Genomic DNA, 15642 nt, shown 5'->3' on the forward strand with positions numbered 1-15642 from the left:
GAAACTCCTTTCATTTCTTTGTGACCAATGTGTTTGAAAATGTATTCCCTTTGACAAATATATATGTTCGAGGCATATGAGCTGCAGATCGTACACTATGCCGTAGATCTCCACCTGGTGTTGGGCTCAGATGATTGCAGTTTGTTGTCTTCTTGGAGAAGTCTTTGTAGTCACAATATAAGTGACTCCTCCCTTGGACAATACTGCGCATGGGCATCGGCTCCATCCTTGGATAGTTTTTTTCCGCCACGGGGTTTGGATGAAAGTTTCTCCGGTCCGGCTAGAAAAACTTTTTCAGCAACTTCGATGCGCAAAAACTTCCTACAACTAATATCGACATCGAATATACAACTTTCGGCGCCATCAACTCGATTCCGGTTCATCGTTGCGGGCCGTTGGGCCTATCTACGCCGTGCGGCCTACACCACATGGAAAGAACTCCATTCAAGAAATGCCCGGTTTGTCGAGCAAAATTTCCACATAGCGATCATCACAAGGTCTGCAACCTCTGTCTATCGCCAGATCACGACGAGTCGACCTGCACAGCTTGTGCGTCCTTCCGATCGAAAAAGACCATGCAGGATCGGAGGGCCCGTCGACACGAGATGAGATCAGCCCCAGCACCGGAAAATATCCTCGATGATGAGGTTCCGCTCGTTCCAGAAGAGGATTCGCCTGATCTCCAGATCATATCAGAGGCCTCAGATGACTCGATCCATCACGTCAACCCGTGAGTACTCCTGCCCCTGCACCACATACACTGCCCAAGACAAAGGCAAAGGTCAGCACTCCGCCCAAGGGGCCCAGTCAAGACCAAGTACTTCCTTCTAAAGCCCAGCCTTCGAGCTCGGCTCCGAGGAAAACAACTACGGCTTCAGGTGCTTCGGCACCGACCAAACCACACGTGCCGATTCCACCACCTCCATCCGCACCGAAGCCCAAAGATCCTTCGACACCAAGGCCAGAAGACCCTTCGGCACCGAAAGCGAAAGATCCTTCGACACCAAAGCCTAAAGAGGTATAAGCACCGAAAGAAGCTCCGGCTCCGAAACCGTCGACTTTCAAAAACTAGAGAGGGAAAGCCAGCGTCCTACGCCACAAAGCCGACTAGGCCAGCTTCCACTCCGAAGACTCCTGCTTAAGTGCCAAAACCCACAAAGCCTGATTCCGAGGTTCCGAAGTCCTCGGATACACCTACCAAGCCGAAAACAACACCTTCGGCACCGAGAACATTGCTACAGGACTCTGTAACACCTCCCAAGGCAAAACGCCCAAAACAACCTCTGTTGGAACTGAAAAAATTGACGCCGAAGAAGGTTGTATAGGAAGAAGAACTGTTTAAACCAGATCCTAAACAAAGGAAGATCTACATAAACCCAAAGACTGGACTTGTAGGTGCTATACCTCATAAAAAAGAGATAAGCAGAAACACCACCTTCACCTGTGGTTCCGGCCAAAAAGAAGGACTATGCAACTTCTCCTATGCACCCTCTATCTCCTGTATCTTCTTCCTCTCCTGTCCCTCCTTACATATCACCTCAAATCTCTCCTGTCCCTTCTACTGCATCATCACATTCACCACAAACTGATGAGGAGTATGACTTAGGTGGTGGAGAGGATCCACATGCAGACCCACATGCAGTCCTGTAGATGAGGATGTCTTTGTTTTTCCATCACACAATGTGCCTGATGTCCCTGATCCACAGTCATACCCATCAAAACCTTCTCCTCCAGAAGACAGCATTGGATTTATTCACCTCTTAAACAGAGCTGCTCTCTACCACAAAGTCACAATGCATTCTGAAGACATTGAGGAAGACTTTCTGTTAGATACATTTGAGCCATCACACAGATCTACTCAAATTCTTCCCATGATTAAAGGAGTCATTAAGCATGCTCAAGACATATTCAAAGATCCTGTACGCACTAGGGTATTAAATCCAAGAATAGAAAAGAAATATAGGCCTGCACCCTCTGATCCAACCTATATTAAAGGGCATCCTCCACTAGACTCTTTGGTAGTGTCCAATGCAAGAAAAAGGGCAAATTCAGACTTCTGGTGAAACGCCCCCACCTGACAAAGAATTCAAAGTTATTGATGCGTCAGGTAAAAGAATAGCTGCACAAGCTACAAATATATGGTGCATAGCAAATACACAAGCCCTTCTCTCACGTTATGACAGGGCTCATTACGACCTATTAGATACACTACTACAACACCTCCCAGATCAGGCAACAGAGCTCATACAAGAAGGCAAATTAATTTCAAATGCCTCAATAAAAATGTGCACTAGATGTCGCAGACACAGCAGCTAGAGCCGTAAATACTAGTGTCATACTCAGAAGACATGCATGGTTGCACATTTCAGGGTTCAAACAAGAGCTGCAAACCACAATTTTAAACCAGCCGTTAAATCAAAACCAATTATTTGGCCCAGAAGTAGACACTACACTGGAGAAAATGAAGAAAGACACAGACACTGCAAAGTCTATGGGAGCTCTACAGTCCACACAGACTAGAGGTTCTTTTTGTCGCTCCTTTTATAGAGGAGGCTCCAAACAAACTGGAGCAGATACAACAACATCTTTCAAGACGCAAACACAAACATCCTCTAACAAAGGGTATTTTAGAGGAGGATACAGAGGCAATAATAACAAGGGAAGAGGTCGCGGTAACAACCACAATCGCTCCTCTTCCACAACTAAACAGTGACTTCCCTCTGCTCCCCAAACAGCATTCCACTCCTGTGGGGGGCAGATTAACACAGTTCCTGCCTGTCTGGAACTCCATCACAACAGACAGGTGGGTGAGACAGATTATCTAACATGGCTACTGCCTAGAACTTACAGCAACCCCCCCAAACATACCACCCAGGCAGCGTCCTATGTCTATAGATCATCTGACTCTGCTTCAACAAGAAGTTCTAGCACTTCTACAAAAAGATGCTATTCAACTAGTCCCATTAGAGGAACAAGGAACAGGGGTTTACTCGCTGTATTTTCTAATTCCCGAAAAGGATTGGACACTAAGGCCAATTCTCGACCTCAGGCCCCTCAACCATTACATACAATCAGATAATTTTCATATGATCACTCTGCAACAAGTGCTCCCACTACTGCAACAAGACGATTTCCTTTCAACGCTAGACCTGAAGGACGCCTATTTTCACATTCCAATGCATCCTGCTCACCAGAAGTACCTAAGGTTTGTAATAGATGATAACACTATCCATTCAATATCCTTCGGTTTGGTGTCACAACAGCACCACAGGTGTTCACAAAGTGCTTAGCAGTAGTAGCAGCACATCTGAGAAGACAACAGATACATGTCTTCCCTTATCTGGACGATTGGCTCATAAAAGCCAAGTCCTTCCACCAATGTGTACAACACACACAGCAGACAATTCAACTGTTGCACAACTTAGGGTTTACGATCAACTACACAGAGTCGCATCTAGAACCTTCACACGTGCATCAGTATCTAGGAGCTACGATAAACACATCTACAGCTCTAGCGTATCCCAGTCCAGCCAGAATACAGAGCATTCAAGCCTCAGTCTCCACTTTTCAACACCCAACAGTCTCTCCAAGCAAGAGTGTTCATGAGATTAATAGGCATGATGGCATCTTGCATCTTCATAGTACCACATGCAAGACTGCAAATGCGTCCATCACAAGAATGTCTGGCACAACAGTGGAATCAGGCTCAAGGTCAGCTCACAGACCTGGTGTTGGTAGACTGCCGTACACAGCGCTCTCTGCAATGGTGGAACACCAAAAACTTGACAAGAGGACGGCCGTTCCTCGAGCCTGTTCCACAAATAGTGCTCACAACAGACTCATCCCAAACAGGATGGGGAGCCCATCTCTTACACCATACTACTCAAGGTCAATGGAGCAACCAACAAAAACTGTTCCATATCAACCATCTAGAGCTGCTAGCGATATTCTTAGCACTCAAAACTTTTCAACTTCAAGTACAGAACAAAGCTGTCTTAATCCGGACGGACAATATGACAGCAATGTACTATATACAAAAACAGGGGGGGGGGGACACACTCTGCAACTGTCCCAGCTCGCACAGAACAGTTGGAGGTGGGCCATTCCTCAAAACATATATCTGTTAGCGGAACACCTTCCAGGAGTTCACAATCAGATAGCGGATCTGTTAAGTCGGCAGTCACAACAGATTCACGAATGGGAACTACATCCACAAGTTCTTCAGCCATTCTTCCAAAGGTGGGGGCATCCACACATAGACCTGTTTGCCACCCAAGAAAATGCAAAATGCCCAACCTTCGCCGCCAGGTTCCCACACCCACGGTCCGAGGGCAATGCACTATGGATGAACTGGTCAGGCAGATTTGCGTACGCTTTTCCGCCTCTCCCCCTCATTCCACTAGTAGTGCGCAAGCTCAAACAACAGTCCCTCAAGCTCATACTAGTAGCTCCCAAATGGGCACGCCAACCGTGGTTCACCACACTACTAGATCACTCTCTGGTTCTAGATCAAAAGTTATAGATCACACCCTCGCTTTTAACTCAGAACCATGGAGAAATCAGACACCCAGACCCAAACCAACTGAATTTGGCGATCTGGCTCCTGAAGTCTTAGAGTTTGGTTATCTTAACTTACCACCAGACAGTATGAATATCATTAAAGAGGCTAGGAAACCCACTACTAGAGCGTGTTATGCCACCAAATGGAAAAGATTTGCAATATATTGCAAAAATAATCACATTGATCCACTGGATGCTTCCATCCAAAGTATCATTTGTTACCTTTTACATCTACAAAGGTCTAATTTGGCATACTCTTCCATACGCCTACATCTTGCAGCAATTGCAGCCTATTTACAAAACAGGCAACACCTGTCTCTTTTTAGGGTACCTGCAATCAAAGCATTTATGGAAAGATTAAAAAGAATAATCCCTCCCAGGTTCCCACCTTCTCCAGTATGGAACCTGAATCTTGTCCGTACGAGACTCATGGTACCCCCTTTTGAGCCTCTACATAAATGTGAACTGCAGTTTCTAACATGGAAAACTGCTTTCCTTGTTGCCATCACCTCTCTCAGAAGAGTAAGTGAAATGCAAGCGTTCACTATACAAGAACCATTTTTTCAAATACATCCTAATAAAGTGGTTCTTAGGTCTAATCCAAAATTTCTTCCAAAGGTTATCACGCCTTTTCACCTAAACCAATCTGTAGAGTTACCTGTGTTTTTCCAAAACCCAGACTCTGTAGCAGAAAGGGCCTTACATACATTAGGTGTAAAAAGAGCTCTGCTCTGCTACATAGATAGAACAAAATACTATAGGAAGACAAAACAATTGTTTGTATCTTTCTCTCCTCCACACAAAGGCAACCCTATCTCTGAAGGTGGGATTGCCAGGTGGATTGTAAAGTGTATAACAATATGCTATCAAAAAGCTAAACGTACACTAACAGTTCCTCCTAGAGCACAATTCACTCGCAAACTTGGAGCCTCTATGGCTTTCTTAGGAAATATACCATTAGAGGAAATATGCAAGGCAGCAACATGGTCTACACCACACACCTTCACTAAACACTATTATGTTGATGTGCAAGCCAAGCAGCAAGCTGCAGTAGGCCAGGCTGTCCTTAGAACACTATTTCATCCTACTGCAATGGATACAAGCGACCACTGCTAGGGGAGACACTGCTGCACAATCGATCCATAGTGTACGATCTGCAGCTCATATGCCTCGAACGAAAAATGCTACTTACCAGTATGCATCTGTTCTTGGCATGTAGAGCTGCATTCGTACACGCCCTCCCGCCCCCCCCGCCCCGGACTTGTATCCATTCCAGTTCTCATCTTACTTAATGTACACGCATGAACATCCTTTTTTTCTCTTCGCTTATACTAACTCCATCATTTCCCATCATGGCGAAAAACAATCTAAGGATGGAGCCGATGCCCATGCGCAGTATTGTCCAAGGGAGAAGTCACCTATATCGTGACTACAAAGACTTCTCCAAGAAGACAACAACCTGCAATCAACCGACCCCAACACCAGGTGGCGATCTAATGCATAGTGTACGAATCTGCAGCTCTACATACCAAGAACAGATGCATACTGGTAAGTAGCATTTTCCATTTTTTTAACATCTAGGCTTTGGGAGCATGCACATCCCAGATAGTGTTGGGGCTCTTGCACCACAGAAGTTAGAAGGGTCTTGAAATTGCACAGACATGTTCATTTATAGTTAAAAATTAAGTTAACTTTTTAATATTTTGAAAAAACTTGATTACATTCTCATGACTGAATTTTTAATCACACAAGCTAGAGTTGGAACACTGCAATTGTAACCGGTTTTAAAGCTTATGTCGGAGTCATTTTCAGCAAGAGTGTTTTTAAAGTAACCTATTACAGTTATCTTCGAAAAAGGTTGACCAGAAAATCAGGTATGCCTGGTAGAATTACGGTCTCCTTTCTATAACAAAACCTATGCTAACTTTACTTAGGTTTCCATTGTTCTTATTTTATGTTGAGCTTGATCCAGACACTGAAATAAATAATGGTTCAGCATTAAAGGGTCTTAAGACTCTGTGGTTCACAGTTTGATTTATATAGCCATTTTCTAAATATCAATATAATGTAACTCGCATGTTTATGAAATCTGTTGAAGTGAGTTCAGCTATATCTATAGCTCAAAATCTACTTTGGCCCCAGGACTAGAGTAGCAAGTGATGGGAAGCCTTCCCAGTCGTCCAGCTGTCCTCGTAAATTAGGATGCAGTTATCAGCAAGTAGACCTACAAGATTTAAACAAAGAGAATATTAATTTGAATATGTGCCTCTTCGTGCAACATTTTGCTGTTTTATTACCAACCGTTGAGCACTGTTACAATATTGATGCATGTCCACAAATGCTTCTTAATCCTCAAATGAAATCTTTTCCAACCAGTTTGTGATATGTGCCCTTAAATAGTCACTAAGCTGTGCAACCCCCCACTTGCATGGTGACCCCCTATATCAGTTCCCTGTTGAGCTTTAGATGATTGGTTTAAGAGAGTCTACCACATGCATATTATTTTATCATTGCTGTATTACACTGTGGACAGTGCCCAAGAACAATGATAGTTTACTTATCTTCCTTCTCCGTGTTTTTGTGATGTAAAAGTGCATTATGATCTACACTGTAAAACGTCACCACCTACTGATATCATTTGATTATGCTCTTTTATTCTACCCTAGTCACAGTGCAGCTTCTGACTTATTTGGCATTATGTTTCAGGGAGCCAATCTCCAGGGTGTAAAGATGCTTTGTTCCAACGCAGAAGGAGCATCTTTGAAGGGTTGTAATTTTGAAGACCCTTCTGGTCTCAAAGCAAACCTGGAAGGTAAGTTTGTAGTAACATTTAATCTGACTGATAATGCTGCCTCTCGTGAACAGGTGTAGGGAGATTTTGGAACCCTAACCCCTTTGGGACAGGAAATAAAAAAAAAAGGAATTTATTGAATACTTTAATTTTACCCACTGGTAATTGTTCTAGCCAGTTTTCTTTTAGTTTTCTTTTTTACCCACCATGCCACCTCAGACAGTAACCATCCATCTGCAAGTAAGACTTGGTTCTTCTCTCGTAGAAGCAGTTCAGCCCTGATGGCAGACCAGATCCCCTCTTGACAGAAACTCATGCATCCCCACACAGCTTTTAGCACAGTTATGCCTCCTCAGTGAGGTATAGCTTGAGACCTATGGCACAGCGAGTACAGGACCCATATCTGGGTATAGGAATTCGCAATAAGGAAAACAAAAAAATTATCACTAAAAGGCAAGCTATTTATATTGCCATGTAGATGCATTATATTGGGGAGGTAAGAACCTAGGAGAATGTTAAAATAAATGTGTGTCTCGCATCAGTGTTAAAATGGATCCTGATTGTTTCAACTATAATCATCATGACCTAATTCAGTGTCTGAAATCCTACCCGTTGCAGCCATGCAATGCTTTTTTAGTATGTAATGTACATTTCTTCTGCTATTGTATTCTTCATACGTACTTCTACAACTTCTCTTTCAGGAGCAAATCTGAAAGGTGTAGACATGGAGGGCAGTCAGATGACTGGAATTAACCTAAGAGTTGCTACGCTAAAAAATGCTAAGCTGAAGAACTGTAACTTGCGGGGAGCAACATTGGCAGGGACAGACCTTGAGGTGAGGCTCAGTTTGTGATTCTTCTGGATTTGGTATACCAGTAAGCCTCTATGTTTTATTCACTGTTACTTGTAACCATGCTAGAAGCATTGTAAATAGCCATAGAGGACAGTAACCTTTAGTGTATGTGCCGCTAGTGGAACCCATCAGCAGCACAGCATACTGTTAGGACTAAGGTCTAATCTGTGATGTATATTGGTTCTGAAATAGATTGGTTGAAAGAGGGCTAATATGTATACATTTTGCTCATAATGTGCTTTCTACTGGCTGGTAAATGGGAAATCTACAATTAGAGGTATTAAGACATTGTCTTAGTGACAGTCCACCTTCCACATTATTCAGAAAAAAATTCTAAATGATTTTGTGTATGTGAATATCTTTTTACAAGGCCATTATAGTGAGGTTTGGATTTTACAATCACAAAACAATAGAATTTCAGCAGGTAGTTATTTCAGGTAAATATAACTTGTGCCCTAAGGTAGCTATAACTTGCCATGCGCAGTTTTCTCATTAATAATTTTACAACACATGTTGCACTGATATTCTCAATGATGTCATAGAAGATATCATAAGTGTTGTAATATGTGGGATAATTAGCAGTGCATGGCAAGGGCATGAGTTATAGTTACCTTAGGGCACGAGTTATAGTTACAGGAGATAACTAGAACTGCTGAATTTCTATTGTTTTGTGGTGTAAAATATGAACCTACTATACTGCGCTTGTAACTTTGTTATTTTCAGTGCATTTCTAGTTTTTTTTAACATAAAGTGATATTTCATTACTATACAAAAATCCAACTGCCGCCACGCACAGCCTTTGGTCGTGCATAGTGGAGGGTTGGCCGCAGCAAGGCCTAGCGGCCTATCCCTTTTCCCCCACCCCCCAAATGCAGCCAACCCCATTCGGCCTTTGACCGTGTGCAACCTGAGGAGTCCTGTATGGAGAAATCAAGTTTGATTTCGGATGAGCGGTGAGTTCAACGTACTGCCATAACCACTGGGACCGGAGGATGGACTAATGAAATCCGGACATTTACAAAGTAGATGGGGGCTGAGGTGAGGGGTGCTCTGTCTAGTGTAGGCTGATATGGGTGTGTGGGATTGTGCACTTTCACCCGATATACAGCAAAGAAATGAACTGTTTCTTGAGACTGAGACGGCTCATACAGAGTTTGATTGGTGTGAAAAAGACTGAAGGATTAAGCCAGTTGGGTGGGATTGCAAATTTTTGATTCTTGTTCACTTAGTGATTTACCCATCATGGGTTGAATTTTCAATTGTGAGATTGCCAACTTAATTTTGAAATACATTTTTGAAGTCCATCAGAGTGTGATTAACAATGTAATAAATGTTACACCCAAGATGTTGGCCACAATATGGTATCGTACCAGGACGGCAAAGACTTTTTCTAACACCCCAGTTATTCCACCAATAGAAACATCCCTGGAAGCTTTAAAAATCATGGTTTCCCAATGTGTTTATTGTGTATCAGCGATTGAGAAAGGCATACATGCCGAAACTCATCTTGCTGAATAAACCATTGAATTGAAGTCCTAGTGTACCCATGAGTTCCCATTTCTCTTTTTCCCTTCTCCAGGGAGACTGTTTTTGTGGATATATAAGCATATGGGCTGGTGGGAGGAGCAGGTGGTCAGGGTTGAGTTCCACAGAGAATGGGAAGAAAATATTCTCCACTGAAGTCGCTTCATCGACTATCTTTTCGTCGTATGGAGGGGATCAGAGGAGAATTACAGCAAAACTCACTCAATTTGAAGTTTACGAGTACTGTCAGCAGGAATGAGGTTAATTTCCTTGACCTCACAGTTTATGTGAAGAACTCTAAACTACATACTAAACTTTTCAGGAAACCAACAGCGGGAAACACATTGCTTCACGCTACGAGTTTCCACCCCAGAACTTAATCAAGAGTATTCCGTACGGTGAGAGTCTGAGGATGATTTGTAATTGTAGCGACCCACAAAAACTTGAGAAAGAATTCGCTAATCTGGAATCTCGATTTACAGCACGGGGTTATGATAGAGGCAATATTCAAGCCTCCATAAAGAAAGCAAAGAAAAGAAGCAGGGAGGACATTCTATTTACTAAAAGTCAGAGTAAGATCAGAAAAGAGAGTACACAGACAAATCAAGTGCGAATGATTACAGCATATAACAGAAAACATGGGCAGATTAGAAATATTTTGAACAAACATTGGCACCTTATTCGGAATGATCCGATACTAGGCAGAATTGTGCAGAAAAGGCCAGCAGTAACGTTTAGAAGGGCTCGCTCTTTCAAACAAATGTTAGTCAGTAACATGATCTCGCAGCAATCAAACACCCAGTCAAAAAATTGGCTAAAAAGAGAGAAGGGTTTATTAAATGCACTAAGTGCAAGGCATGCAATCACGGTATTAATACACCGACCTATGTACCTGGTCTGTCCAACAGAGTGAATAAAATCAAAGTATTCTTCACGTGTAGGACAGAGTATGCTGTCTACGTGCTGCAGTGCCCATGTGGCCTGTGGTACGTGGGCAGCACTATTCTTCCTGTTCATAAAAGAGTGCTCCAGCATTTGAGAGCCATACGCAATGGTGATAAGAAATATCCAGTGGCACGCCACTTTGAAAGCCACCATCAGAAGGATACACAGGGGCTGAGTTACTTTGTAATCGATTTCATCCCTTTTAATATCCGGGGAGGCAACCGTGAAAAGAAACTTAGGCGATTAGAGTCCTGTTATATTATTGAACTGAACAGTAGGGTCCCGATGGGACTGTTGTATGATAAATCGAGATAGACTAGCAAAGTATTAGAGCACCTCTAAAAAATTGGTTTTAACCTTTTGCCTTTATAATCTTTTGTATTTATTATTTCCTGTAGAGTTTGAACATCACATGTTATATTTTTTCCTCCCCCATTTTTTTACTTTTTTCAGTTTTATCTTAAGACAGTATAAAATGTTGACATCCCGCCCACTAGGGCTAGATTATAACCCAGTAGTAAACAATGTCTCTATCAAGCAGTACAAATGAGTATATACCCACTTTGGTTTAACGCGGCACAAAAACGTAACATCCTTTGTAATTACTCTTTTGGGATGAAATCCGTGCCAGGAGTGATAACATCCGCACTGCCTTACAGTACGCATAAAGTTGTTTTTTTGTTGTTGTTTTTTTTAAGTTTCAAAAACCTTTATTGAGGTAAAGAAAAAGTTTAACAAACAAATGACACAGGCCTGTGTCTACATCCGTCGAACGGCCTGCAACTTATATAGCAGTAAATAAAGCAGAGTCATCTTAAGCGGTAAGTGAAATACACAGCAAGTCACCTACAACCACTTGGGGCCGGCCGCGTCAAGCAATTAATATGACAATGGAGATACCGGGCAGTGACACAAAAAAACAAAAGTAAAGAGATTTAGACAGGGATACTAAGTTTGTAGTGCAGCCACATTTCAACTTTATATATCAGCATGTGGCAAATCGTGCTGTGTGTACTACCCTTCCGAGTCATCCAAAGAAAACACACATGTGAAAGCTATGGGAGCAGCCAATAGCACATACAAATGCTGCAAGCTTCGTCCACCTCATCAATCACGCCTATTAGCAGTCAGCCAGATCTGTCCATTACTCGCGCCCACGCATGCGTGCGTTCGAGTGGTCAACTTTCAGCATGCACCTCCAGGTCTTCAGGAGCCTCCATCTTCCTCAGGTCCGTCCGCCAAGTAGGACAGCAGCGGCGCCCAGATATCTCTGGGTCTGGACGCCACAGGCAGCAACTCTGCATAAACAGCAGCCTTTTCCTGGCAATAGACCATGTTCTTCAGCCAATCCTTTAACTTGGGTGCTCTTCCCCTGCCCCAACGACAAGCTAGGCGTCTCTTTGCCATCAAGAGCGCTAATGCTATGTATTTACTATGGAGTAAGGGCACATTTTTAACATATCTCAAGATCGCAATCAACGGTGTGGCCTGTAGTTGCACACCGATCATCTGGCCCAGAGCCTCAAATACCTGTTCCCAATATCTCTGTACCCCGGGACAATTCCAGGCCAGGTGCAGAAAATCTGCCTGGGGTGCCTTACATCGGTCACACCTGTCTGAGTCCCGCAGTCGGAGTATGTGTAGTTTGGCCAGAGTATGATATAGTCTATTCAAGTACTAGTAACGGATAATTCGCAATCTACTGCTATCTGAGATCCATTCAGTCTGTGAGCAACAATACTCCCACTGCTTGTCCGTGATGTCCGAACCCAGATCCCCCCCACCCCCCAGTGCAGGCGGGATCCCGGGCTATCAACCTCACGCTGCGTCTGGACTATACGGTATATCAGGGACACTAACCGTTTCGGCGCTGTCTGCTGGAGGAGAAAGTGTAATGGTGCAAGTGACAGGGGTTCGTGTGGGAAGTCAGGGTGTAAAGATCTAAGCCCTTGCTTAAGCCTAATTTATAGAAACGCATCTAAGGGAGTGCGTTGAGCGTCTGCAAAAATAGTGTCTGACGCTCGGAACTTGCCCTCCGCATATAGGTCCCCCCAGGTGTTGATCGACGTGCGGTCCCGAAGTCTATGAAAGAGAGTCTCCTGCAAAAGAGGCATTTTGGGATGATATGTGATAGGCAGCAGCGGGGAGTAGATCATGGGGGCCCCTAGGAGCCGCGCTATATTCGTCCACGACGAGATAGTGGCCTGTACAGTAGTGTGTGTGCGTTCCCGAGCAGGCACCTCCCATATATACAGCCCCATCGATCGGTATCAAGTGAACAAGCCAATGCTCTGCTGCCAGCTGTGGCATGTATCGGGGTTGTTGGACCCAAAAATAAAGATAATGGGCCTGCGCGCTCACATAGTAGAGTTCAAAGTCTGGGATCCCAAAACCCCCCGAAAAGTAGGGCCCAGTCAGAACTGTCCACTTCAATCTGGCCTGCTTACCTCCCCACACCAGTTTAATCATTTCCGTTTTGAGCATTTTAAAAAAATGCCGACCAGGGTGGTATGGGATATTCAAAAAAAGGTAGAGCAGCTGTGGTAGAATCACCATTTTAATCAACGAGGCCCTGCCTGCCATAGAGAGTGGAAGCTTTATCCATTTTTCCACTTTCTCTGTTATGCGGGCTAACGCCACTCCATAATTGAGTCGCATTAGCTCATCCTTCTGTCTTGTAATCCCTATACCCAGGTATCGTACCTCGTCTGCACACCATTCTAGTGGGTAATCCAAGGGAAAGCGCGCAACTGAGTCAGTCAGCGGGCAGAGACAGGATTTCCCCCAGTTGATTTGGACTCCAGACAGACGACCAAAGACAAACTCGCGAAGGATAACATTTAAGTTATCCTGAGGGTCTCTCACATAAAGAGTGATGTCATCCGCGTTCATCGATACCAATATTTGTCTCAAGTTGCATCGCAAGGCCATGTCATTATGCCGTTGTCGTAAGCGCGCCGCCAACGGTTCCGTCGCCAGCGCAAACAGCAGGGGCGACAGCGGGCAACCCTGACGAGTGCCCCTAGTAATCATAAAGCTTTGCGGCATGTGTCCATTGATCAGTACCCTGGCCCCTGGTTTACAATACAGTAGTCGGATCCACGATCAGAGCAGTGGCGGGAATCCCATCCGGGGCATAACCCCAAAGGTATAATTACACTCAACAGAGTCAAAAGCTTTAGTAGCGTCCAGAAATATTGCTGCCAAAGGCAGTTCTGGTGAGACATTAAAACAGTGAAGAGGGTTCTCACGTTATGGGAAGTGGCCCTGCCCGGAACGAATCCAGACTGATCCGGGAGGATCAAATGTTCTAAGAGCAGGCTCAGTCGGTTAGCAATCAGTTTGGCCAAAATCTTGGCATCACAGTTCAATAGTGTATGAGGTCGATATGACCCACACAGGTGAGCAGGTTTATCAGGCTTCAACAGTGAAATGGTAAGAGCCTCCCTCATGGAGGGGGGGAGGGAGCCAGCCTCTAACGATTCTTCGCATACTTCTCTCAGTATGGGGGCCATCAATTCTATATATGTCTTGTAGAATTCTACTGGAATGCCGTCCAGGCTAGTGGCCCTTCCAGACTGCATGCCCATAATCGCTTCCCGAACTTCGTCCAACTCAAAAGGTGCATTGAGAAACGTTCGATGTACATCACTCAACCAACCTAGCGCAATGTCACCAATGTAATCCTCTAGGCCGGAGTCTCGCTCCCCAGAAGTGGTATACAGGGTGGTGTAATGCTCGGTAAAGGTCTCAAGGATTTTGGCATTGTCCCAGCAGCGCGTACCGTCAGTCCTCTCTAATTCTATCACATAGTTAGTGTAGCGTGGCATCCTGATCACATCAGCCAACATTTTACCTGGACGCTCTCCTTCTCCAAACCAGCGAGCCCTTCAGTGTTTGCCCCGGAATCTTGCCTCCCTATCTGCCTCTTCAGTGTATTCAGTGAGCTTGGTTCTAAACTCACGTTGTGTGTCCTCGTCCGGGTTGGTCGTTAGTGTGTCTGAAGCTCGCGCTCCAATCTATTGAGCCTAGTAACAATATCCCTGAGTACTCCGATGCCCTTAGAGAGGCAAAAAAAAAACCCTGCAGTGTAACTTTAAATGCTTCCCATATGGTTTCTATACTTTGCACAGAGCCCTTATTCCGTAAGAAGTAGTCATGGACTTCCTCGCTTAATTCCTCTTGAAAAACCGCATCCAGAAGCATGCGTGGGTTGAGGCGCCAAGCGCTGCGGGAGGGGGGGTTAAAGTCTGCCGAAAGAGAGTGTGAGCTTGACCGGAGCGTGGTCTGAGCACGTCCTCGCTAAGTGGTGCACATCACTGATCGCCGGTGCCAGTCCTCGGGAGAGCAGCCAAAAATCTAAGCGGGCCCAGGTCGCAGCATGCGCTGTGAAGTGTGTCCCTTCGCGCGCCTGAGGATGTTTGTGTCTCCATGCGTCTAATAAGTGGTTGTCATGTAGGATGCCATTTAGTGCGCTGCTGGCTTTGCTATGGTGATGCGGAGCAAGATGGGACCTATCCAGTTGCGGGGCATAGGTAACGTTGAAATCTCCACCCCACATGATGTGATCAGAGTCAATATCCCTTATCGCCTGCCATAGGGAGACAAAATACTCCGGGTCATCTACATTCGGTCCATAACAACATACTAATGTGATTGTTTGCCTACCAAGGCGTCCCCATGCTAAGCAATACCTCCCGTGTTCATCAGTCGATGTACCTGTTAAGTGAAAGGGTACCTGCTTTTTGACCAATATAGCTGTGCCCCTAGCATAGCTAGAATAGGACAAACTGATTCTATGCATAGCCCATCTGGATGCGAAGGGGGCTTCCCTCTGGGGCGTGAAGTGTGTTTCCTGCAGCATCGCTATGTGAACATTGTGCCTATCAAGGTACGCCAGTATATTTCTCCTCTTCCTCGGGTCTCCTAGTCCGCTGACATTCCACGTAACAATGTTCAAACATGTCTC

General features: G+C 44.6%; 1 protein-coding gene across 1 annotated transcript in view; it reads left to right on the forward strand.

The window, feature by feature from the left end:
- The window catches only part of KCTD9 (potassium channel tetramerization domain containing 9), a 221654-nt gene that overhangs the window by 183441 nt on the left and 22571 nt on the right, over window positions 1-15642 (forward strand). The window contains exons 10-11 of the mRNA XM_086943531.1: window positions 7267-7372; window positions 8053-8186. Of these exons, the coding sequence (XP_086799657.1) occupies window positions 7267-7372; window positions 8053-8186 (240 nt within the window). The remainder of the gene's footprint in view (window positions 1-7266; window positions 7373-8052; window positions 8187-15642) is intronic.

The sequence above is a fragment of the Lissotriton vulgaris genome, chromosome 11, assembly GCF_964263255.1.
Source record: "Lissotriton vulgaris chromosome 11, aLisVul1.2, whole genome shotgun sequence".
NCBI lineage: Eukaryota > Metazoa > Chordata > Amphibia > Caudata > Salamandridae > Lissotriton > Lissotriton vulgaris.